Source organism: Felis catus, chromosome B3, assembly GCF_018350175.1.
Source record: "Felis catus isolate Fca126 chromosome B3, F.catus_Fca126_mat1.0, whole genome shotgun sequence".
Classification (NCBI taxonomy): Eukaryota; Metazoa; Chordata; class Mammalia; order Carnivora; family Felidae; genus Felis; species Felis catus.
Window position 1 is genome coordinate 120,919,805 of NC_058373.1, and position 26,821 is coordinate 120,946,625.

General features: G+C 40.0%; 1 protein-coding gene across 8 annotated transcripts in view; it reads left to right on the top strand.

The window, feature by feature from the left end:
* GPATCH2L (G-patch domain containing 2 like) overlaps positions 1 to 26,821 on the top strand; it is a 156,394-nt gene that overhangs the window by 90,229 nt on the left and 39,344 nt on the right. For 6 of the 8 annotated variants that reach the window (XM_045060287.1, XM_045060284.1, XM_019833327.3 and 3 more), the window contains exons 3-8: positions 7,681 to 7,745; positions 12,212 to 12,388; positions 13,907 to 13,986; positions 16,700 to 16,767; positions 20,232 to 20,286; positions 22,141 to 22,226. In XM_045060287.1, coding sequence (XP_044916222.1) covers positions 7,681 to 7,745; positions 12,212 to 12,388; positions 13,907 to 13,986; positions 16,700 to 16,767; positions 20,232 to 20,286; positions 22,141 to 22,226 — 531 coding nt within the window. Of the gene's footprint in view, positions 1 to 7,680; positions 7,746 to 12,211; positions 12,389 to 13,906; positions 13,987 to 16,699; positions 16,768 to 20,135; positions 20,176 to 20,231; positions 20,287 to 22,140; positions 22,227 to 26,821 lie in introns of all 8 variants that reach the window. The other 2 variants (XM_019833328.3, XM_019833333.3) reach the window with 2 other exon arrangements.

Below are 26,821 nucleotides of genomic sequence, written 5' to 3' on the forward strand. Positions count from 1 at the left end.
CTCCACAGGGCTGTTCGTATTCTCAAGACATGGCACTTGACTTTCCCTAGGGGTAATGATTTGAGAGAGAGAAAGAGAGAGAGCACACCAGCCCTCACTGAGTGTCCAAGAGGGAAGCCACAGTCTTCTATAATCTAATCTCAGAAGTGACCTACCGTTACTTCTTCCTATGCCATTGGTCGTCACACAGACCAACCAGGCTGGGAAATACCAGGATGCTGGGATCATTGGGAGTCATCTGACAGTCTAGTTACCACAGATGGCTCTCCATCTTCTGGAATTTTTTCCTGACTTAGTGTGAAGCTAGATTCAGGAATGGTATTTTCAGAGTATCTGTCCCTAGAATTTGGGGGAATGTTTTTACTTTGATTTCAAAGGAAGGGCATTCAGGAACTCTAAGGACAAGCGAAGGTATAGATAACTGAGAGTACATTTTGTTGTAAGTATGTATACTGAAGGTGAATATTTATTTTTAAAATTCAAAATATGGCATTAAGATGGAGAGCTTTTTCCAAAGTGAGTCCCTAGTTTGTTTTCTTGGTGTTCAGCATGTTTGATGCATTTTTAGCTGATATAGTTAGAGTCAAAACATAGAGTTTCAGCTGTGTCTGAATGTTTTAACTAGCAAAAAGCAAAGGAACATTCTTTCCCAAGTTCAGTTAATCTGTTAGCATTTTCAGGAGAATGAAAATGAGAAGTGCTGAATTGAAAAGTAGCTCATGAAGAGAGAAACATGGAATCACTTGGTAAATGAATCTGTGCACCATCCATGTTTTGGCGGCCATTCAGCAAGCTCATGGACTTTGGAAATACACCGTACTGGCTCTGACGTTTATTTGCTGTGTAATGTTGGGCAACTTGCTTGCCCTCTCGAGGCTTCACTACTTCACTTGCAATATGAGGTTGACATAGTTACCTCGTAGAGTTTTGCAGTAGAAGAAATGTAATAATGAATGTAAAGCTCTTAGTACTTTGCCCGGCCTGTACTAGAACTCAGTAAATGATATTACTTGAATCAATAATGAATTCTGTATTAATAATTTCTATTAATGATTTGAACTATTATTATTAATAAACAACTATAAAATTATTGATTAAAATTATTAATATAGAATTGTTATCTAATACTTTTGTACTATCAATAATTTTCTTATTAATAATTCTTATTAATAATTTTCTGGAACTCCACTCAAGTACCAAACCCCTTCTTGAGACACTTCTGGTTTGGATATCTACTGAGAGCTGTGTCTCCCTCTCTTGGATGAAGCCCCATATAGAGAACATATTAGATTTCATAAGCCACATTTATTTTTCCATTCAAAATGAGAACAGATTCAAGTCCCATAGAATGTTGTTTTTTCTTTACTGGAGTATAATTGAGAGTCCTATAGAATTTAGATTGCTATTTAATAAAAAGACTGTCAGGGAATTAACACTATCATTTGCTAAAATAATAATATTGGAGACATATGAGAATTAGCACCTTAGAGGTAGCTTCTGAATCTTTCATCCTTTGGCTCTGTATAAGATTCTAGAGTCTACAAAGTGGGATCACATACCTCATATCATCACATCCTCAGAACAGCCTTGCAGGAAATAGTATTAGAGAAGTGAAGTGATACGGCATGAAGGCCATAGAAGAGGAAGCAGCAGCTGATCTGAAGGAGTTCATTCCGTATGTAACATTTGCTGAATGCCTGCTGTGTGCCGGGTGCCGTGCTAGGCATTGGGGAGACTGAAATGAGCAAGATCTTACCCTCTTTCCCAGCCTGGATCTCTCTCTCCTCTCTCTGCCTGGGCTGGGCAGGGAGGAGTGATCTGTACAACTCTTGAGTGGTTTCAGTTCTACCAGTTGGCCTGAAGGTCCAGCTACCTTCTCGTGATTCCTGGGATCCAGAGGCCTCAGGCTCTTTGAGGCCCTGGCAAGAGAATGGCATTGTTGCTACTATGGGATGTTGACCTCTGTCCTTGAAGGCCGGCTTTATCCAGCAAAAGTGCACAGCCTCCTCTCTGAAGTGGTTTTCCTTAACAAGATGCCCTGTCGGCTTCATCCTGTACTTTATCACTATAGACGAGGGTTCTCCCCTTTGGCACTACTGGCATTTTTGAGTCAGATGATTACCTGTTGTGAGGGTTGTCCTGTGCATTGTAGGATGCAACGCTCTACCCAGTAGATGCCAGTAGGACACCAACCCCCCCTCCCCTGCTCCAAGTCCTGACAAACAAAAATGTTTCCAGACATTGCCACATGACCCCACGGGTGCAAGGTGGGAGTGGGGGTGAGGAGAAGGGGGTAAAATTGCTTTGAGTTGAGAGCTACTGCTGATGTTTCTAGGTGCTGATCTGGGGTTTTCACTTGATTGATTTTGCTTTCACCAACAAGCGTAAGTTTCAGATTTAGAGAACTTAGTAAGGCCAAAACATTGATCTCTTCTATAGAATAAAAATACTGTAGTTTTTAAAACTTTGTAACTGAGAGTTTTTGCCAACTTGAAAAAATACCCTTTAATTGCTCCTCAAAAGGGCAAACGGTTCATTTTCAGAACTTGGAAGGAAGAGCAATTCAGATGAAAGCATTTTAAAGTTCATACCAAGGTTTACAATACTGAGCTCAGAGTGTTTGCCCTGGAATCAATGATTCAAGTGGATGAGGGGTATCAATAGTGTTTTATTGGGCTTGATTCCTGTGATAATCTCCTTCTCTGAGAGTGGATGCCAATCATCTGGTCTACCAAGAGTGTCTTGGATTACCAAGATGCCCAGCAGGGAAGGTTAGAGGGATAGATGTGTGATAAAACAGAAAAAGCAAAATGTTCATGGCAGTGTGTGACGTGCGGTAGGTGATATGATGGAGTGTGAGTGGTAACTGGAACTTCTTTCAACCTTTTCATATGTTTCAAAGTGTTCATAATACAATGTTGGAGGAGGGAAGCCTCTGGAACTGCAGGTTAGTGGGACTTTCTTTACACTTCTGTTTTTTCAGCTCAATGTGGTTTGGTTTCTTTTCTAACATATAATAATAATTAGGTAATACAATTGGTGGTCTAAAACGCAGGCTTTAATTTTATTTGTGTCTTATTTAAAATGGTGGCTATGCTGCTGAATTCAGTGTGGGAACATTTTTTAGGGACAACCACTGTAGAGAAGTGTGATGTATTATTACTGTTTTTACTCACATAGAAATACTTTTGAGGTGTTTTCTGATTTCTAAGATGGGGAGATTTCCTCAGTGTTACATGGTTAAATTGTAGGCTTGCACACCCCCTTATTTGCAGAGTATTATTCATTGGAAAGCATTCTTCCTTTTCACATCCTTCTCCCGTGGTTTAGACTAGGTTTCTTATAAAATGTACACCTTTATATTGTTATTGAGACATTTCTTTGTTAGTTTTAGGACTGGGTAGAGTGGTTTCTGGTGTATGGTAAATAGTCAGTGTTTACTAAGTGAATGAGTAGAAGTTTAGGAGAAATGGGGGAGGGGGCTTTTCCTCCTTTTGCTGTGAGAAACTAATTGCCCTAATTTTTTGAATGATGTATAAATTATTTGTAGGGTTAATACATTTTTAGAAATTTTAGAAATATTCTAGGAGGATTTTATTTTTAATGCAAACTATTTATAGGTGAGAACCATGTGAGAACAGGGAGTCCAGAACAGCTCCCAAAGCAAAGACAGGAGGCATTGCTGCCTATAGGAGTTGCTGCCATTTTAGGAAAAGATGAGATTTCACACCTGCTATCTTTGTGGGTTTTGTGTAGTTTTCTGAAGATTAACAAAGGCTGAGTTTTTGTCTTCCTGACTAAACTTCAGAGGACCACAAGTAGAGTGGACACTAAAGGTAGGATCACACTTTTTTCTTACAAAAATCAGGAGCAGAGCTTTTTTCCTTGCCTAGTAAAAAGGCTCATGGCAAAAAAGTTATAAACAAGTTTGAAAGTTTTGAGATAGGAAAAACATGTAGGATTCTGTCACCTTTTAATTTTTTGACCTTGTGAACTACAAAGGTGCTAAAAGAAACTTATGTTTATTGAAAGGTAGCTTAGTTTTAATAGACCATTAAACATTCTGTTTAGTTAGCTAAATTAACATTTTCTAAAAGCGTTTATTTTTATTTATTTTGAGAGAGAGAGAGAGACAGAGCAAGTAGGGGAGGGACAGAGAGAGAGGGAGACAGAATCCCAAGCAGGCTCTGCACCATCAGCACAGATGTGGGGCTCGAACTCACGAACTGTGAGATCCTGACCTGAGCCGAAATGAAGAGTCGGATGCTTAACCGATTGGGCCACCCAGGCACCCCATAAATTGACATTTTATAGTTGACTAAATCGCTATTAAATCTCACTAAGCTGATTTTTTTCGAAGAAGATCTCAGAGCCAGAGTGAATGAAGTCTTTAGGACTGGACAACTTTGTCTTATAATTTGGAAGGGGAAATCCTTGCTTCTACTTTCTAGCTAGCACTACATTTTTGCATGCTGTATCATAGTGTTTATGTGCAGATATGCCACGAATTTCCCACTTTTGTCTTTTTTCTTATCAAATCATGCTAACAATTTCTTACGTATGATTAGATTTCCACAGTGTAAGTTCTTCTGAAGGAATAAATAGAATTAGCAGATGCTATCCAATGTACTAGTTACTTCCAGATACCAGTAGACTGGTGATACTTTTATGTCATAACCATGCTGTAAGACAAACTATTTTCTCTGTGAAGAAAATACTTATCTCCCTTGATCATAGTCTTAAAATCCTGGTGATATTTCTGTAACATCATTGCCATTCCTCGAATTAACCATATACAGAAAGCTTATAGACATGTTTAATCCAGCCTCTTTCAGAAACCGTGAGTCCTCTTAAATGCTGTCGACAAAAATAGAAAAGGTACAGTGACACAAAGGCTTTAGGTTACCAGCACCTTTCTTGATCCAGCAGATTTCTTTGAGCTTACCCCCTTGGTTTAGAATACGAGGAGAGAACGGCATCCGTGCAAAAAAGGATCAAGGGAGCACTGTATTTTGTAGTACTTACAGGTGGCTGGAAATGAATGGGGAAAAGAATTGATAGATTTTGTAATAAAGCAAGCAGTTTAAATTTTATAATGGTAAATACTCAAGAGTAGAACTTGTACATGTAGAGTAGGGATCAGCAAACTTCCTCTGTAAAGAGCCAGATAGTAAATATTTTAGGGATTTGCTTGTGATATGTTCTGTGTTGCCACCACTCAGCTTTGAAGTTGTGGTGTGAAAGCAGCCATCGATGATATGTAAATGAATAACTGTGGCTCTGTTCCAATAAAACTTTACTTATGGACACTGAAATTTGAATTTCATATCATTCCCACGTGTCACAAAATTCTTCTTTTGATTTCTTTTTTTGCTGTAAAAACCATTCTTAGCTCACAGGCTAAAATAGGTGCAGGCTGTCATATGCTGACCCCTAAATCTCAGTTAGTGATACTGCAAACTAATAAAGTATATATAACGTGCTGATGGGATAGCGTATCTATTCTATAGCTTAATGTGCTTTTTTTAAGGCCTGCTTACTGTGAAGAGGAGTTAAAATAATATCAAATTTGGTCTATCTTTGAGGCCAGATGAGGATAATAAAGTGGCAATATGAGAGACTGTGTAGTAGAACTCAAGGGAGTTAGACCACTGATGTTCTTAGGAATTTGCTAAAAATACAAAAGTAGCACCATGAAGTTCAGCAGGCACAGTTCCTTGAACTCAGAAGTAGGAAGGGTGCAATGCTCAGGGAGGATGGCCTCTGGTTTTACCCGCAGAGCTCCTTGAAGATTCTAAATCCATCAGAATCCAGTAGTATAGTTTTGTGACACATTTCTTACGACAACACCCGAGAAAGTTCTCACTTATCAGTACAGAAGAAAAGAAAATGAAAGAACGTTTAAATAAATCGAGTTATGTTTTATTGGCTCTTGCTGCAGCAAATTTCTTGGATCTCTTCAGAGATAAACTTAAGCGAGGAAAGAGCACAGCTACTTAATTTAATCAGCAGTTTAAGGATTTCGTGTTGGCAAGATATTTGGACATGTTGCAAAAATACAAAATATTTTCACATTTTTGATCCAGAAATGTAGACTGGGATTTTGCCAAGCCTATTGCTTTTGCAGTATGATAAGAATGTTTCTTCCTTGCTCTGGTTCCTTCCATCTTTTAGAGTAGGTGAAAAAAAGTGGCGAGTTTGGAAGGAAACACTCCCAATCAAGGGAATAGCTAAAATTGTAAAGAATAGGGAAATTTTTCCTGAACCAGATCAAATTTAATGGAGATTAGGCCCAAGACATTGCAGCATCAGAAGAGGCAGAATCAATTGTTAGTAATAGCTCAGAAAATGAAGCAAATTGAACAGAAGTCTACAGAGCAAAAGTTGTATTTCATTGGCTTCAAATGGAGTTTGTTTATACCTTTTTATTTATTTAAAAAAATTTTTTTTTGACGTTTATTTTTTTTTTTAATTTTTTTTTTCAACGTTTATTTATTTTTGGGACCGAGAGAGACAGAGCATGAACGGGGGAGGGGCAGAGAGAGAGGGAGACACAGAATCGGAAACAGGCTCCAGGCTCTGAGCCATCAGCCCAGAGCCTGACGCGGGGCTCGAACTCACGGACCGCGAGATCGTGACTTGGCTGAAGTCGGACGCTTAACCGACTGCGCCACCCAGGCGCCCCTGACGTTTATTTATTTTTGAGACAGAGAGAGACAGAGCATGAACGGGGGAGGGGCAGAGAGAGAGGGAGACACAGAATCGGAAACAGGCTCCAGGCTCTGAGCCATCAGCCCAGAGCCTGACGCGGGGCTCGAACTCACGGACTGCGAGATCGTGACCTGAGCTGAAGTCGGACGCCCAACCGACTGAGCCACCCAGGCGCCCCTATACCTTTTTATTTTTAACCTTCTGTTTTGAGAATGAATTTTGTTGTGTCCACTTCATATCGGGAAGACATTAAATTTAGAAAATGTAACTTTGGTCGTACTGACTTTTTTCCTGTTCATGGATTTTTGTTTGCCGCTTTGTAAATGGGAACAAAACTTGAGAGATGCTACGTGTCTTAGAGTTGGACAGTTTCATTTGAAACCGAGAGTTAACAGTATTTAAAAAAAAAATCATTGGTAAATTTGTGTTGTTTAATACATCCAACCAAGTTGAGATTAGTTTTGTGAGCCTTAATAAATAAGTTTTTTTTTTTTTTAAGTTTGTTTATTTTGAGAGAGTGAGTGGGGGAAGGGCAGAGAAAGAGAGGGGAGAGAGAGTCCCAGGCAGGCTCCGTGCTGTCAGCACTGTCAGCACAAGGCCTGACGTGGACTCTATCCCACGAACTGTGAGATCATGACCTGAGGCAAAATCAAGAGTTGGACCTTTAACCGACCGAGCCACCCAGGTGCCCCACTAAATAACTCTCCAGTGCTAACCTAACAAAGTGACTTTTGGTATTTTTTAAGTATTTTGAAATAGAAGTGTAAGTTTTGGAAGTTTCCCTAGGTTTTGTTTTACAGGAAAATAAGCTTTCCTCTGTGGCTTAATTATGAAATTTAATTTCTGATTGGCTAATGAGCCGGAGTGAAATTAGGCAAACGGGATGTTTTGATTTGAAAACCTGAAGAATGGACGCTGCTTTGGTTTTGACGGGATCTGATGTGTTCTCTTGTGTTTGTCTCTTTTCAGTGAAACCAGCAGTGTGTGTAGCAGCAGTGACACAGGGCTCTTTACCAATGATGAAGGACGGCAAGGTAATCTTGATCCCAGCTTTGGGATGTTGGTTGAGTATTTCTGGGAAGATTCGAATGATTATAGGAATACGTCGCTGAGAATATGGTGGTTGTCTATGGCAGCGGTTCTCAAACTTTAAGGCATATAAGAGCCACCTGGTGAACTGTTAAAACTGCACATTCGGAGGTCCTACAAATCAAATAGATCTAGTTAGATTTGGCTTTTGGAATCTGAATTTTTCACAAGTACCTGCAGTGATTTTCATGCAGGTAGTTTAGACTTTGAGAATCATTGATTAGGGGGATAGCGGATTAGGGGGATAGTGTCAAGGATAGGACTTTTGGAAGTTGCTTTTAATTAGAACCAAAAAATATCCTTCTGTATTAGCTCCTTCATTGGATATTAAGACATTCTTATTTTTACATAGGAAGAGTTTATTTTTATAACCTTGTTTATAAATGATCATAGTGTTCTAGATGAATATATTCTAGAAAACATCTTCTTTCTAATGTTAAGACTTCTGAAATTCAGTATAGAACACTGTGGATAAGACTGGTATAATTTAATTACCAGTTCTTTATTTTTACAACTTAAACAGTCATTTGAGACTTTGTTTTTATCGGGTACACTTGCTTAGGACCATACTAACTATGTTCCAATAAGAGTTTCATATAGCTCCTTTGGACTGTAATTCTCTTCATCTAAATAAGGGATTTGTAGCTCTCTAAAGTCCCTTCTAGCTCTGGGATCCAGTGATTTTTCTTCAAGGGTTAAGTGATCAAAGGACAACAACACAATGGCTACATGTCTAGGCTGATCCAGAAGAGATCCTGGGACCATGAGACTCCGGATCCGAGTTCTGATTTTGGAAAGAGATTGCGGGAGGTTATCTCCCCCATACCTCAGAGTTGTGGGCGTGGATGGGGTTGCTGAGCTTCTTATTGTAATGGAGGTTATTGTGAATACATTTCTGTCCCTTTCGGATTCTGAGGGAGCTAGGTGTCATTAGAGGCTGTGTGTATATACTCCCAGATTGGGTGCAACTAGGGTCTTGATTCTTTTGTCTTTGCTTGAATGAGCTAGTGTATACAAATTTTGCTCTTTTTCTTTGCTTTTATACTGTTCTGTGAAGTATCATAATGTGTCTCTTAAAGATTATGATATATAATTATACAGAGGTGTAAGAAAGTGTGGACCTGTTATGACAGATTAAGTTTCAGGCCTTCAGAAAACCTTTTTACTAATAAGCATTCCTTGCTTTATCGTGGAATATTTTAGAATATTCTATAGCCCTAGCTTTCCTGTCTATCTCTGCTTCAGCTTCATGCATTCTGGTGATATTTGGATACTTAGAGTTCTCAGCACAAAGCTATGTCATTTCCTGCTTCCATGTCTTTGTTTATGCTGGTGTCTCTGCCAGAAATCTCATCCTCACCTTTTCTTGACCGGTTGGTCATCCACCTAGACAATTTTCGTTTTGCCCCTCCAGGGCATATTTATGGACTATGTCAGTGGGTTGTTTTTTTTCCCTCAATTTCTTATTGGATTTGGCCAATAGGAGGCATTAGCAGAAGATTGGAGGGAGGAAGGTGAATGAGACTGAGTGTATTTTGTTAAGTTTTTATTATGGTAATACTGTTTAACAGCCCCAGAATTTCAGGGGTTTACCTCATTTATTTCTTGCTATGGGGCTGCTTGTTGGCTCAGGCTCAGCTGATCTAACCTGGGCTCAGCTGGTCTCCAGGCTTTAAGTTAGGTTTGTATCTATCTACTCAGTGTATCCTGTCCTGGGACCTCTGCTGGAAGAGCAATGACTGTTCTTGGCATGGACTTTTCCTGGTGGAAGACATGAATGCTAAGTGACCAAACCAGAGCTTGGCGACCAAGCCATATTTAAAAAAGCTTTTGCTTGGATCACATCTGCTAATGTTCTACTACCCCAAGTGAGTTATATGACAAGCCTTATGTCAGTGGGAGGAGGAAGTATGCTCTGCCTGAAGGGGAAGGCTCTGGAATTCTGTGGGTAAAGGCAGAAGGCATGGATGTGTGTTATCACAGGGAGGTAGCGAATAGTTGGAGACAGTAATACAGTCTGCGACTTTGGATTGTAGCTTTCTCGGGCTCCCTTTCTGTTGGACTGCTGGTTGGCAGTGGTGGTGTTCCTCTGCCAAAGGCCACCACCCCTGTTGGCAGTCTTCTGTAACCTAAGCTTTCTCTCTGGTCTCTAGTAACCATTCTCTCTCCTTGCTGCTTCAGGTCTAGGAAAGGTAAAGACTTCCTGCCGGGCTGGCTCCAGGGTGCTTCACCATCCCTTATTGGTTCCTCTTAATACTATCTACTCCTTCGTAAATAGTCACCTTATTGAAGTCTCCATTACTGCATTTAAGTGTGTGTGCCTTTCCTGGAGGGAATCTGGCTGGATGTCACAGTCTGTGCAGGCATCATCTTCTAGAACCAACCCTTGCTCTTTCTTTCCCTGTACTTTCTTACCGCTTACCGTATGACATTATTCATAGATGTGTGCCTTTTCCATTGAAGCTTTCTCAAGGTACAAATTTTTTTTATTATTTGCAACTATAGTAGGTAACACATTGCGTGGCATATAGTAGCTCTTAATAAATGGGTATTGTGAAACTCAGAAAAGGGGAAAATTCTCCTCTTTCTCCCTCAAACAGAATTATACATAGAACCTCAGATTATGAAACAGATAACCTGTTCTGGTTAAAGCGTGATTCTAGAGGAGCAGGAATTCTGGAACCTGACCCATCAGCCTCTTCCTTATTCTCCGGCAGTACTCTTCTGGGGAGCTGCTGCATCGTGCATCCACAGGAGCCCAGGGTAGGGGACTACTGGTCTAAATGATTTCACAAGGTTTCCTTTGGTTCAGTGAAGCCCTTTTCGTATTGTCAAAAATCTTGAGTGAATGCTTGAGTATCAAAAAAAAATGCCATTATGGGATGCCATTTGCCATCAGAAAATATCATCTTAGCTAAATATACTGTTTTAATAAATGGCTTAAGGAGTGTCTATGAATAAGAAAGGAATTAATGTATTGACATGCAGAGAAACTAATCATTGTTAATTCTAATGCCTATCTTTAATCCATCTATGCACCTGGTTTCGTAAGATGCTTTTAGAGTAGTAGTTCTCAAAATGTCCTGAAGTCAGCGCAGCATCACTAGGGAACTTGTTAGAAATGCAAATTTTTGATCCTGCTTGGACCAGAATCAGAAACTTTGGGGATAGGACCCAGCAGTCTGTGTTCTAACAACCGTTTTTGGTCGTTCTGATGTACGTTGAAGGTTGAGGGCCACTGTTCTGGAGAAATAGCCATTGATGGTATGTTTTTATAAGGGAACACTTTGAGTAACTTCTTTATGAGCATTTTCATTTTCCCTTTTAGAGATCTCCACAATGAGTTAAGAGTTATCATTACCATGGATGTAAGTGGCCCATGAATCTGATACTTCATGTGCTTAACATGGCCTGAGCAGTTTCCGTGGGATCTGGCACACATTAGAGAATGAAGGCATTATGAACACTTTAGATGTTCTTGTCATGAATCCCTTCATCCTTGGTATTTTGAAAGGAGTATGGGATGGCAGACATGAAGTTATCAGTCTTACTACTCTTTGTGGGTGGGAACAAGGTCTCTTGCAAACTGAGACGCTGTCATTGTAGCCAGTAGAAAGAGGTTTGAACTAAGAGTCTGGCTATATGGGTCTAGTCTTGACTTTGTCACTAATGACGAGTTTGGCCTTGGTTGAATGGTATAACTTCTTGACAGATCTTGGGAGGTTATATTGCTTGTCTCTGTGGTTACTTTTTTCCTGGTTACTTGGATTGCTAGTGTCAAGATGATTTTCTGTCCCATTAATGTCAGGGTATCAAGGAAGAAATGAGGTATGGGTATACATTTTTTGTTAACCTACTATGAGAAATGCAAATGTAATACCTCAGGAGTAGCTAGTTTTGAATTAAGAAACATTTGTGGGCTTTGAACTCCCAAGTTCATTTACACCACAGAATGGTACATAGGAGGCAATTTATTTTTGTGTTAAAGGCTTTGGAGTTAGTCACGCTTTGGGTTCAGATCTTGGTTTCGTCATTTACTAACTTGACCTTGCCTTCTCTCGCTTTAGTTGCCTTATTTATAAGTTGGAATTAGTGTAGGGTTTAGAAGAGATAACATGCTTGCAGATTTGTAGCTTGGACCCTCATAGGGTGGTAAGGGTTTAGTAAATGGTAGCTTTATTAGTTTTTTACTATCAAAAGTAGTCCAGTGTAATGCAGTATTTCATTTACGTGAAACTAGTTTGGTACTCTAGTTTCCATCATAATATGGATCAAGAAGAAAGTTCAAAACAGTTTTTTGTACTTTGACATTATTTAAAAGGTATCATCAAATCTATAGTTCTGAGAAATCCTTGCATTTGGTTTTCCATAGAGCATGTTAAAATTCCAACTTATGATCTCTTTACTTTAGGGGATGATGAGCAAAGCGATTGGTTCTATGAGGGAGAATGTGTCCCAGGATTCACTGTCCCTAATCTTCTGCCCAAGTGGGCTCCTGATCGTTGCTCTGAAGTAGAAAGAATGGATTCTGGACTGGATAAACTTTCCGATTCCACATTCCTTTTACCTTCTCGACCAGCTCAAAGAGGTAAGTTCTGAGGAGACCAAACTATACTTCACACTTTTATGGTTCTCTTTGGGGAGAATCATCATGGCAAGCATATTCATGCCTCTAAGCATGTATTAACTATCTGAGTTTTGGAGCTAGTCCAGGGATTTTTCTAGAAGATTCAAGGGTGAGTCTTAAAACTTGAGGTTCTCCATTCGTACATAAATCCAACCCGTGGAGACTCTTGGGATATCTATTAGCAGGGCATTCCTTCAGCTTGCTATTGCCATTTGTGCCAGATTTAGGAAGCCTAGCAGCGTGTCACTGCTGCTTACCTGCTGTGAAACCGATGAGCTATGGAGTGCTCAGTGGGAGCCTGAAGTATTGGATCTTGGAAGAGAACAGATTTCAGTAAGAACATTCACAGACAAGGTATAATGACATTTTTTAATTGGATGGTTTAAAAATATTTCCTTAAATTATTTTATTATTGTGGGCTTTCACACAAATACATCCTTTCTCTTTGCTTTCCCTTTTCTTCTGATGCAGCGAGGTAGAGTGGGAAGAGCCCAGGGAAGGGAGAAGGAACTGTGGTGATAATACTGTCTGGTACTGTCTTCCTAGCTCCGTTACTATGACAGAATCACTTCATTTCTTTGGGACTTCAGGGTCATTATTTAAAACACTGTGATATTGAACAGACTGTTTCAGAGGTTTCTTTTAGTTCTATAAATTTATGATTCTAAGATTCCCAGGAATCTGTTATCAGGTAATAGTTGGGCATCTGTTGGTGATTAGAATTATGCTCAGAGCTATAAACTCCTATAGCAATTTGTTAAGATGAATTTGGGTGATTGAAAGTCCTTCTCAAAATAGTGGGCTCTTGGTAAAGATTACTGCTGGGCTTAGGCACACATTTGCTACCTTAACAACTTCCATCAAATATTTCAGTGACCATTTCTGAAAGTTCTTTATGGACCACTTAAAATACACACAAAGAGGAATAGGGAGAACAACTTAAGATGGCCTGTAATTCCATTCCCAGAGACAGTGTCAAGATAACATTTTGGTGTGGACTCTTCCAGTTGTGTTTTTTGGGTGTGGAACGCATGCAGTAATTAGAAAAATGAGATTTTACTATACAGGCTATTTTTACTGTTATTTTATGGCATAAAGTGTTTTTGAGATAATAACTGGCATTTAATTTATAATTAGAAATTATTGATAATGTCTTCTATTTGTGTAGTGTTTTTGGTTTATAAAGTATCTTCCATGTGCTGTTTCATGGAGTCTTCAAATGAGCTCTGTGAGACAGGATTGAGCCAGTGATTATCCCTCCTTTACAGGTGAGGATGCCTAAGTCAGAGGTAAATGACACGCCTAAGATCATACCACAAACACGTGGGAATAATAAATCCTTGGAGGATAGCCTAGTGATACGAGCTTTAGGGTCAGTCTAGTAAGATCCTGGGAGGAAGGCCTGTAGTGTGCTAGAAGCACATCATTGCTAATGAATCTTCTGCATTCGGTTTCTGAGGGCTTTCTTCTGTTTTTTAGGATATCATGCTCGCTTGAATCGTCTGCCTGGAGCTGCAGCTCGATGCCTCAGAAAGGGCCGAAGAAGGCTTGTTGGGAAGGTGACAGCTCTCACTGTCTACTGGGCTCACTGGGAGGATAGTATTCCCTACAGGATTTGTGTACCCTGTTGCTAATCAGAGGTGCTGTGGTACTCCCTGGAGTAAATCAAGCCAACTGGAATCTTTCGCAAGTTCACGAGAGAGAACCTTATGTAGGATGTGAATGGATACACACATAAGAGATGAAGCTTAATTCATACAGAAATTTTGACAGAGCAAACACTGTCATGACAGTTTATCTGTAAATCTATAGGCCTGATCTTGTCTCTTCTCCTCTTTTGATTAATCTTATATTATTATATTATGGAAGTTAAAATAGTCTTGGCTTCTTTATAACTCCTCCTGAATTCATGAATGCTTCTTCTATCCTAACTTTGGTCTTTTATTCTAGAATTCATTAAAAAAAAAACCAAAAAACCTGAAAGAAAACCTGTTCTCAATTTTTAAAAGCTCCTTGGCCACAAGGAAGGGATATCTACCTTTATTCAGTTCTGTCCTTGCCAGGGACTATACTGGGCACTGGGCACCGAGAAGGTATTGCCTTCTACCTGATACTACCTAGACAGAAGTGGCAGAATAGAGAATTGAACCCAGCTGTACTTTTGTTTTATCTTTTTAAATTCAAATTTAAAATTTTTTTTTAAATTCATTTTTTACTCTAGCTTTGAGATTGAAAGTAGGTTAAGACTGGGGCTCATACCCTGTTAGAGAAGATGGTGGTGGGCTAAGAGCGAGCAAGTGAGAGGCATTTCAGAGCATTACTGCATTCACTGCACATGCAATTAGAATGCCTACTATGTGTCAGGCTCTGTGCCAGGCCCGGTATATAGTGATCACAGCCATAGCCTGGCTACCCTTAGGGAGCTACTGTTTTGTAGTGGAAATAGGGAGTTGTTTTCTGAGATTTTAGCTATGTAAAAGGAATGAAGCTATTTATTTCCAGATGAACTCAGATTTTTTATCTTTAAATTTAATTTCAGATCTCTCATTAGAAAGACATTTGATTATTGGAAGAATTATACCTTCTTCTTTTGGCTCATTTATTTTACAGAAAATAAAACGCTGCTTTTGCTATCCTGGGAGCTTATTCTTACTTAATGGGCCAGCTAACAGGGTAGGAGTGCATGAGGTAGAGGGAGGCAGGAGGTTGGGAGTAGGGGACAGAGAGATGGTTTTACTTTTTATTAGTTAGGCTGGAAGGGTAATGTTCTCCTTACTGTCTGCCTTATTTTGTTTCATCTCCTGTAAAATAAGAGCCTTCCTCTTTTGTGGAAGTAAATCATTTCGTCTTGAAGGCTCCCTTTAGTTTGCCTAGAAGGAAACTCTAGGGCCTGTTGGACGTGCCTCCAAGAATTTCAGATGAATAGGATAATATTTACTTGTTTCATTCATCTTCATCACCTTAAAGGGATATTTGTCATTTCTAGCAGAGGTCACTGTTCTGCCCCCCCTCCCCCTCCCCCACCTCTCTTCTCTTTTTCTAAATTATAATCATAAATAATGAGTTTCATTCACCGCTCCCTGCCAGCGAGCTGCTAATTACGCAAAGTACTGCTTGTAATTTACACAGTAATAAACTGTAAATTTAAACATTACGGCACTTTAAGTTAATAATTTTTCTGCAGTAACAAATAGCTCATTTTTCACCCATCTTTTCTGTTGGCCCCACTACTATGGCTGTGTCTGTGACCAGGAGGCACGTGCCTAAGGGAGGAAAAATGTGAAGAATACACTATGTGAAACCTTTTCATTTAGCTCCACTCCCACCCAGAATCTGACCTCAAATTAATTTTTCTAGAGTCAGTTCTGCTAAAATGCATACCCTAATATTTTGGGCTAGTCCACACAAATGAACTAGCGATCCACATAAATGAAAAGCGATCATAATGTTTTCCCAGAAACAAATGTGTTTGAATAACAGGCTTCACATTCTTGACAGTCATGCCCATGACTTATGCGTTCTCATCTTCACACTTACTCATATGTGGGTACCTCTTATTTGTGTATCATTGGTACCCTTCCCCAGGTACTGTGGTGACATTCATTGTAAATATACTCAAGTTAAATGAAGGGTGAGTGCCTTCTGTCATTTTCCAATTTTTTGGAGATGATTAGTTTCTGAATTGCTTTTGGTGTTATGGGTAAGCTTTCATATTACAGTCTTGAGAAACCTAAATTTAAGAACCAATTTATACAAACTATTTTACTTTAAGAGATGATGCTTAACAGACAAAAGGCACGGTAGCAATTTTTGTAAGTTCTAAAATTCCTTTAACATGTATGCGTTACTCACCAGATTGTAGGTGTTACCAGTAAGGCCTGGGTAGATTTCCCATTATGAAGGCTATTGGGGCTATAATCATACTTGCCTAGAAGCTTGGTGTGCTAGCCTATTAAAAATTGGCTGCTGTTGGACTTCTTTTTTTAAGTGTGCTATTTCCATATACTTTAAAACTCGCTGTATTAAAACATATAGTAAACAAGGTTTATAATGACTTTTTTGGAACACTGGGAAAAATAAGGCCAGGATCACATGTAACACTTTTTAAGATAGATTCCCATAAAAAGAAGTAAACTTGCTGTTAGATTTTAAGATTGACATTTGACATGTGCCTTTGAGGTTGCTGGCACAGTTGTGGGAAAGTGTGAGCCTGATGGCAGATCATACTTTATTTCTGTGGTTAGATGACACTCGTCTTCCTTGCCTTTTCAGGAGACCAGCATAAGTACTCTGGGTACTGAGAGGATAGGCCACATTATTAGTGACCCTCGGCAGAAAGAGTAAGTGCTGCTTATATATTTACTTATTATCCCAGCCTGTTCCTTGGAGGAGGTAGAGGGAAGTTTTATGGAGGAACCTAGAAATTGGGCTTTAAAGCTGAATGAGAAGATCTTAAAGATTTGTGCTTTACCACGGTTAACATGGCTAACACCCCAAACCCACGAGAGTGATTTTTTTCCTTCCGAGACTAGTTTTTCTTTCTTTGCTGTTTGTATGTACAGTGCTGCATTATAAAAGTAGCCTCCAGTTAGGATGTTGTTTTTTTTAATTAATGAATGAATGAATTTACATTGAGGTAAAGTTGGTATATAGCATTACATAAGTTTCAGGAATACACCATCATAATTCAGTATTTGTATCTGCTACAAAGTGATCATCACCATAAATCTAGGTACCATTCATCAGCATAAAATAGAGCCCTTTCACCCACCCCTTAACCCCCTTCCCCTTGGTAACTACCATTCCCTATATCTATGAATTTGTTTTGTTTCGTTTTATTCATTCATTTTGTCTTTAGATTCCACATAAAAGTGATATCATACAGTGTTTGTCTTTCTCTGATTTACTCATTTAACCTAATCCCTCAAGGTTCGTCCATGTTGTCACAAATGGCAAGATTTCCTTCCTTTTTATGGCTGAGTAGTACCCCATTGTGTATGTGTGTATTTATGTATACACCACATGTTCTTTATCTGTTCATCCATTGATGAACACTTAGGTTGTTTCCATACCTTGGCCGTTGTAAATAATGCTGCAGTGGACATAGAGGTGTATATATCTTTTCAAGTTAGTGTTCTCATATTCTTTGGATAAATACCCAGAAGTGGAATAGCTGGATCATATGGTAGTTCTATTTTTAGTTTTTTGAGGAATCTCTATACTGTTTTCCACAGTGTCTGTGCCAGTTGACTTCCCACAAACAGTGTACAAGGATTCCCTTTTTTCTGCATCCTTTCCAGCACTTGTTATTTGTTTTGTTGATAATAGCCATTCTGACAGGTGAGGTGATACCTCATTGTGGTCTTGATTTTCATTTCTTTGATAATGAGTGATATAGAGCATCTTTTCATGTGCCTATTGGCCTGTATGTCTTTGGAGAAATGTCTGTTCACATCCTCTGCCCGTTTTTTTTTTTTTTCTTCTTATTTATTTTTATTTTTTATTTAATTTTATTTATTTTGAGAAAAAGAGGGCATGCATGAGTGGGGGAGGGGCAGAGAGGGAGAGAGATAAAGAGAGTATCCCAAGCAGCCTCCATGCTGTCAGTCCAGAGCCCAATGTGGAGCTTAATCCCGTGAACCGTGAGACCATGACCTGAGCCAAAACCAAGAGTTGGACACTCTCCTCTGCCCATTTTTTAATGGGATTGTTTGGGGTTTTTTTGTTGTTGAGTTATATGAGTTCTTTATATATTTTGGATATTCTTTATTGGATATACGGTTTTCAGTATCTTCTCCCATTCAGTAGGTTGTCTTTTGGTTTTATTGATGGTGTCCTTTGCTGCACAAAAGCTTTTTAGTTTGATGTCGCATTTGTTTATTTTTATTTTTGTTTTCCTTGCCTTTGGACTCAGATCCAAAAAATAAAAAAAATAATAATCAGAAGAGACCCATGTCAAGGAGCTTACCACCTATGTTTACTTCTAGGAATTTTATGCTTTCAAGTCCTACATTAAATTCTTAATCCATGTTAAATTAATTTTTGTGTATTGTGTAAGATAGCGGTCTAGTTTTCTTCCTTTGTATGTCGTGGCCAGTTTTCCCAACATCGTTTATTGAGGAGACTGTCTTTTCCCCACTGTATATTCTTGCCTCCTTTGTCATAAATGAATTGACCATCTATATGTGAGTTTATTTCAGGGCTGTTTATTCTGTTCCATTAGTCTATTTGTCTGTTTTTATGCTCATACCATACTATTTTGGTCATTATAGCTTTGTAGTATAGTTTGAAATGAAGAAGTGTGATGCCTCCAGTTTCGTTCTTTTTTCTTAAGATTGCTGTGGGTATTCAGGGTCTTTTGTGGTTCCATACAAACTTTAGAATTATTTGTTCTAGTTCAATGAAGTATGCCATTGGAATTTGAATCTGTATGTTGCTTTAGGTAGTATGGACATTTTAAAATGTTAATCCTTCCCGTCCATGAGCACAGAGTATCTTTCCATTTAGTTGTCTTCAGTTTCTTTCCTCAGTGTCTTAGAGTTTTCAGTGTACAGGGCTTTCACCTCCTTGATTAAATTTAGTCCTGGGTATTTTATTCTTTCTGATGTAATTGTAAATGAGACTGTTTTCTCATTTCTCTTTCTGATAGTTCATTATTAGTGTAGAGAAACACAACAGATTTCTGCATATTGATTTTGTATCCTGCAGCTTCTTTGGACTCATTTATTAGTTCTAACAGTTTTTTGGTGGAGTCCTTAGGGTTTTCTGTGTATGGTGTCATGTCATCTGCAAACGGTGATAGTTTTACTTCTTTCTTTCCAGGATGTTATTTTTTTTTAATCTATTTTTTAAATGTTTATTTATTTAGTTTTGAGAGGGGGAGAGAAGGAGAAAGCAGGGGAGGGGCAGAGAGAGAGAGGGAGACCGAGAATCCCAGACTCCGCACTATCAGCATAGAGCCTGATGAGGAGCTCAAACTCATGAACCGTGAGATCATGACTTGAGCCGAAACCAAGAGTCAGACGCTCAACTAACTGAGCCACCCAAGCACCCCTCCGAGATGTTACATTTTAAGCTGATTTTTCTGTCTCTTAAAATTCTTTTCTTCAAAATGGGTGATTGCCTGTATACTCTCCTATGCTTTTCCCATGTTTAGACCTCTATCTAGAGAAATAGAAATCTCTTTTGTCTTAACTGCTGTGGTAAGTGCAGCTGGAAAGCCTGTGTGCAGCTATAGGAAAATGATTCCTCCCTTTCTTATGACAACCTTGTCCCCTAACGTGATTGGCTGTTTGTCTCCTACACACTTGAAAGTCAGTGTCTAGTTACGATCCTACACTCATTAGCCTGGTCGAATTCGTAATTAACAAAATAGGCAAGATATGGGTATGGTTTGCGTTCTTGTTGAATTTGGGGATCCTCTTGTCACCACACAGCTGAGATTATGGTGTCACACCATAATCTTGAGTTTGTTTTTAGAGGGTCCAGGATTTCACATTTCATTACAAGACTTTTTCCTTTGAAGAGTTATTTTTCACAAGAAGTTTGTGCACGTCTACCATGTCTTTTCTTTTCTACAGTTCCTTCTTTTCCCCAGTTCTTTCTGTGTCTTCACTTTGTTATGCCAGAGTCCTTTTTTCTTCTCCTCCTCTATAATTTCCAACCACTTCTTTTATTTTCTTTCCTGTTGTTCTCTCCCTCTCTTTAGTTTCTGGTTACCGTCAGCTGGGAAAAGAGAACGAAACCAGGTAAGATTGCTTTTCTTTGTCATCTTTAGTTTATCATTTGATTTCCTTTTCTTTAGAAAGAATAAAGCATTGGCTTCTGATTTTCCTCACATTTCTGCTTGTGCGCATGAGGTAAGGTTCCCGTTCCCTGCGTTATTCTGATTTCTTATAGAGGACTGTTTTCTAAAATTTTCTGATATTCACTGATAAGAACTATAGCTAATTCCCCTTTTTAGGTTCAACTGTGCTTTTCAGTTTATTACTTATAATGTATATTTCATAGGAATCCTGTTTTTATTTTAGTTTTGAACTTTGCAGTAAGAAATCAGAATGAACCTCATTTGCGTATGGTTTAGTTCAGCACCAGCATCCTACGCTGAGAAGTACAATGGTGAAGCCTGAACATAGGAGACAGAAGAAGGTAGAGCTGCTGTGAGTGAAGTAGTGGGGTCAAGGCCTTAGAGCCGTGCCCTCGTAGTCGCTTAGTCTTTTCCCCAGCTACCCCTGCGGAGGGCCCTTGGCAAATCTAGGCCTTTGTAAGGGTCATAATTTAAAAATTACTGACAGTGACTATCGATGCCTTCCTTTCACGTTTGAAGCTTTTGGTTTTTGGGGGGAAGAGAGGTTGCTTTATCTTGATTAGTTATAAAGTAGATAAAGACTGGTAGGTAAAAATCTCAGGCTTACTGTTGCTCAGTGTTTTTTGTTTTGTGTATTGACCACTTAGGACTTATTAAATTGCTGTGCAGTTTAGACTTGAAACCTTCCTCTTGAGGACACTCTTTCAAAATGAACCAGAGCAGGGGTAGACCTAACTGGTGTGTATTCATGAGATGCTTTTAGATGGTGTGTGGACATACAATTATTTTAAGTTATCATTTGTAATTGGAAAAAATGTCATCATCATATCAAACTTGTTCCTTAGAAACATAGTAAGGGCAGGCTGAGTAAAAATAATTGATATGAAGAAAATACTAAGTAAATAACAGTGCAGGTTGTGGGCAGAGAAAGAAGTCATTAAGGCGGTGAGAGACTGCAGCTTGGGAGATCCTGAGCCCGAGCACTGTTTGCAGGGGAGGATCTAAAGGCAGAAGAGGACCTGTGTTGATCACCCAGTCCAGATCTGTTATTTACAAATAAGATTTAAGTGATTTGCCCAAAGTCCTGCTTCTTTCTAAGTTCTTTTGAAATTACCATTCAGAGTTCTTCTGGTCTTAAGATATATTTAGTTTTGAAATTTGGGGGTGGAGGGCATTATTTATTCTAGGGAAAGTCCAAAGAAAGCTAGAAAATGGAAAGTAAGGTACTTTTTTTATATATTATATCCAAGTTTGACCCTCACAACCACCTTTTGAGATGATTAGAAGTTTTACAGAAGAGAAACTGGAATTACTGACTGAAAGCAATATTTCATTTATGCCCCCGGTAATCCTGTAAAATAGGTAAGACAGCAGTGCACCCCTTCGTACAAGTGAGGACAGTAAAACTCAAAAGAGATTATATAATTTTTAATGTATGAAAACTCAGTGATAGACTGAAATTAAGTGTTAGGTATTCTAATTCTTAATCAAGTTCTGTTTCTACTACACTGCTGCTGGTATGTGCTAACCAGTTATTTACTGGAAACATTGGCCAGGATAAAGAAAGAAAAAGGTAGTTTCATGCTAGTTTTCTTGGGAACAAGGGCCAATAATCAATAGATAAGTTCCTGTTATGTCATATAGAAAGCGCTATCTTCTGCCATTTAAGTAATTACCAGGTATTAGAGGTTTTTGAAAAATTGTTATTTACCAAGGAGTAGCCTTTTTGGGGGTATTTGGGATCAGGTATGCTAGATTTGTGGTTAAAACTTTATTGAGTGGTGTCTGTTATATGGCAAGAGAGTCGAACCGTCGAAGGGGCAAAGTGATCAAACAGAAAGTCACCTTTTAGAATCAGATCTTTTTCATGTAAGCTTTGCTAAAATAATCTCATTTATCCCTGCAGTTTAATCCCCTCTCCCCTCTCTACTCCTTGGATGTTCTGGCTGATGCTTCTCACCGAAGATGTTCACCAGCGCACTGCTCTGCCAGGTAATAGTCTTCTAGCGACGATTTTCTTCCAGACAGTACCATTTCCTTTTTTATAATGCTTTTCAAATTATAAACTATGTTTGTGTATAGTATCCAATTTGATCTTTACAACAACCTTTAGAGGTCAGTAGATGTTTTACAGATGCAGAAACTGAGGCACAGTATTGAAGTACCTTTCCTGTGATCTCACGGCTAGTATACGATTTATGTCTCAACTGTGACCTAAGTCTTCTGACTTGTATTTCATATTTCTTGTGCTAAAAGCCCCATCTTCAGAGAATGTTATTACTGGTCCTTGCCATGACCTGCAAAACTCTGCGTAATTTGACTTCTGCCTGCATATCCAGCTTCCTTTCATATACTCCTTTCTCCTTCCTGGGGGAGAGGTCCAGCTGTGCTAGAGAGCTCAGCTCCATTTTGTTCGTCACAAATAGCAACCCTTTTCTGCCTCTGAAGCCTCACACTTGTTCCCTTTGCCTAGACTGCCGTGTTAAGCCTCTTCTCACGGTTGACTACTTCTCATCTCAACTCTGGGAGGACCTCTCAGACCATCCTATGTAAAGGGGCCACCTCCATCACTCTCCACTCATCGATTTCTTTCTGCTAAAGCTTTATCACAGTCTATAATGATTTGCTTGTTGGGTTCCACCCCCCCCCCCCAACTTTTTCTCCTGTCTCTTTCACTACGATATAAGCTTCAAAGTGTAGGGACCTTGTTTTATCTTGTTCCCTGATAATATCCTCAGCACCTAACACAGTGTCTGGCACTTACTAGACATTTGGTATGTTTGTCAGAATGAATCCTACGCCTCTCAGTATAAATTCTCTTGAGTTAGGTGACATGGGAAATAAATATGGTTTTAATGGTAGCATCCCCTAGCAGGGTTATTGTGCACAAAAGAGGAGCTAATTGGCTGAACCATAGAACTTTTATTATTTCTAGTGGCACAAAGAATTCCTTTCCAAGGTTCTGATGTGTTGTTGGTTTGTTTGTTTTTCTTTTTTCTTCCTGATTTGTTCTTAATTGGCTGTGTTCATAAGATTAGGGTACAGGCACAAGAAATTATACTTTCATGGATGCAGTGAGAACTTCACTATGGGCTATACTAATAAACTCCGCACCATAACCTACCACCAACTACCAGACCTTCTATTGGAGAAGTGGCGTTTCAGTGGAAAAAGTCTTTTGAAAAGAGAGACCCTCACAAATGGTGTTACTAGAATTGTGGAAAATTGTGGGACGATTAATAAACTACTTCCATAAGGCCCTCTCTTCAGTAGCACGCTGTTTGTCCGTCGTCCATTCCTTCAGCACTTGCTGACTGCCTCCTGGGCCCCAGGCCCTTTGTGTAGGCACCACCCTCAGGAGCTTACATTCTCTTGAGAAAGTCAGGTGTGGAGATTGATAGCTACAGCGTGGAACGCCAAATGTGTAAAAGATGTGTGCCAGAATGCCAGGAAGCACAGAAGAGAGGCTTCTAAGAGGCCGAGGGGGGGGTTTCTTAGAGGTGGTGATCCTCAAGCTTGAAAGACCAAGATTTCAGTCCATAGAAAAGCAGTCCTTCAGCTTTTTGTCTTCATACCAATGGAATCATGGCTGTGGCTACTCTTTGGGAAGACTCTGACTAGCACCGTATTGTGTCCGATGCAGAAAGCGGATTCTTTGCCGTCCTCCCTCTACGTCTGTTACCTAGACCCCGTGCCATGCTGTGCTGAGATCAGTATCCATGCATTTATCGCTCAGGTCTCCTGTTGCCTCTGAAGCCTCATCCTGGCTGGAGTGGGTGTCAGTTTTTGTCTCTTTGTGTATCTGATTATCCACATCGTTGTCTTGGTTCTCTTGCTGGTGGTGCTGGTGGCCAGACTTGGAAACATAAGGCAGTCTGGGCTGTGCTTCCGGTGTAGTCTGCTGTAGAGAATTATTGCTTATTGCTTTAGACCATTGCTGAGAACAAGGTGAGAGGGTCTGGACAATGCCAGCTTATCCTTGTCCTTCTAGGTGTCATTCCCAGGACACTGGAAGTAAAGTGAGTTGCATTGTTTGGGGCAAGGGAAGACATTTTTTAAACTTACATTCACTATCTGATCCTTAAAAAAACGGTTTTTTGTTTTAAATTGTACATAGAAGAATCCAGCAGCACATAATTTTGTTCATATGTGTTACATACATAAAGAGTGTGCAGATCTTTTATTCGTGAGGGTGCCTAGTTCGTAAAGTTTGGCAACCATGGCTCTGTGGGAAATGGCTAGCACAAGTGACCTCTAAGCAATTTTTAGAAAATGTGGGTGATGAAATCCTGAGCCCTCAGGGCATCCTCTCACTCCCTTGAAGTTGGGGCGGGGAGGGGTTCCCTGCCCAGCAAGGGGTCAGTTGAGAAGGAGCCATCTAGCTCCAGTGTGGCTGAAGGATGAGATGGGATCCAGAACTGGATGGTCAGCTTTGTACAGCGTGGACACCATTTAATAAAGCCCGGAGTCTAGGAAGGAATGTTAAAAGAGTGTTGGTGGCAGGGAAGAGGCAGGTGAATGACTGTATTAAAAACTGTTTCGAATGGAAATTTTATCTTTTTCTTGTTCCATTTTATTTGTAGTAGGAAAAGATTTCTTTCAAAGCGTCTGGGCAGCCCTGGGAATTTCACACCCATCATTAGAACGATTTGTGTGTGTGTGTGTGGTGACTATGTTATCATTAATGGTATAATTTTATTTTGCGAAGAGAGAAGTGTTTCCTGTTTTATCACAGCTTTCCCCGAGGAGGGCTGGTGTATTAATTTGCTGTATTGCCTCCTGGCTGTTCCCAGGCTGTTTTTCCTCTTCATCATGGAATTTTTAATGGCCCTGGTGCCTCTTGGGAAGCATGTGAGGAAGAGTTCCTCAGGGAGTGCTTCCCTTTTTTCACATGCCTATAATTACTCTCCTTTAAGAGCACAAAGAGTTTGATAATCATGCCTGAACTGTGAAGGTTTCCTCTTGTCGGGTTACTGAGCTGAGGCTGCTTCCTGCCCGGACATTGCCTGTTCCACTCTCCCACACACTCAACTCTGAGAGAGTGAGGACCCCTCAGTCACCCCCTCACTGCTGGCACTATTCAGCTCTGGTTCTCAGAGTGAGGCTTGGGGGCCACTGGGAGGCCATGACCTCAGGTACTCTCTTGTTTAGTATTTCATTGCTATAAACAAGGAAATAATGGGACTGTGATTTTAAGAGAACACTACTGATGTGTCATTTTAATACAGCCCAGATGGCAGGCAGGCACAGTTGTTGGGCAAGGGAGTCTTTGTGGTCTTTGTACCACCTAATAGATCTGTGGGTTATGAGGTTTTCAGAAATACCACCCTAGAAATAATTAAATTTGGTGGTTTTCAACCCTGACTGCACTTTTGAATCACCTGAGAAGCTTTAAAAAATATGTCCATGTTGAGCCCCACCCCAGAGATGCTGATTTAACAGATCTGGGGTGAGGTCCAGGCACTGGCATTATTTAAAGTTCCCAGGTGACCCTAATCCGTGGCCTGAGTTACAAATTATTGCCCTACCTGCAAATGGTTTTATGACTAGTGCTTTGTAATTTGCTTAACAGGAAATCCCATTTCGTAATTGTGATTTGGTGTTGCGTGCATGATTCCTCAGGGGAGGTAGGACGCTGGACTCGTCTTCCCTTGGAGAACTGCCGAGGTGAAGAACAGGGTGTCAGGGCCTAGCATGGTGCCCAGCACGTTGTGACTCACCGTCGGGGAGACTTGCTGGGCAGGTGTTCGGCTTGTCGGCAGGGTGCACGGAAGAAATTTGTCAACCCACTGTCTTGGATTGGTTGTTTTGGTCACTAGTATTGGGATGTTGCATTAAAGTAGTGATACTTGTTATCGGTGGTAGGGATTGCTGCAGCTCCAACAGCAGATGGTGTGATTGGTGTTCTGGTGGAGGCAGCGGTATTGCTGTCAAGGACACGGTTCTAGAATGGTAATAAGGAGCGAGTGCTGGAGGCAGCTTTTCCCAAAATGAGAGATTTATTGATCAGGAAGGATAGCTTTTCTTCCATTATTGCTGTAGAAAACCATAACTAGAACTTATCAGTTGTTAGATCTGTCTGTGTGATGCACAAGTCCTCCGTTGTAGTTTTTGAGTGTCTTGTGACAGTTCTCAGTTTTCTCCAACTGTCCTGACCTTTCCTCTGTTGGGGGTGGCGATTTGATGATGTATCACCGCTTCCATTTATCCTTCTTTTAAGTTTCTGATCTCATATTAGTGGGAGTCCTGGCAGTCCCAGGTAAGAATCTTAGCTTTACCTGGGCAAATGACTTAACCCCCCTCTCGCTCAATTTCCTCATCTTTAAAATGGAAATATCAGGGGCGCCTGGGTGGCGCAGTCGGTTAAGCGTCCGACTTCAGCCAGGTCACGATCTCGCGGTCCGTGAGTTCGAGCCCCGCGTCGGGCTCTGGGCTGATGGCTCAGAGCCTGGAGCCTGTTTCCGATTCTGTGTCTCCCTCTCTCTCTGCCTCTCCCCCGTTCATGCTCTGTCTCTCTCTGTCCCAAAAATGAATAAACGTTGAAAAAAAATTTTTTTTAATGGAAATATCAATTTTTATGGGGCTAG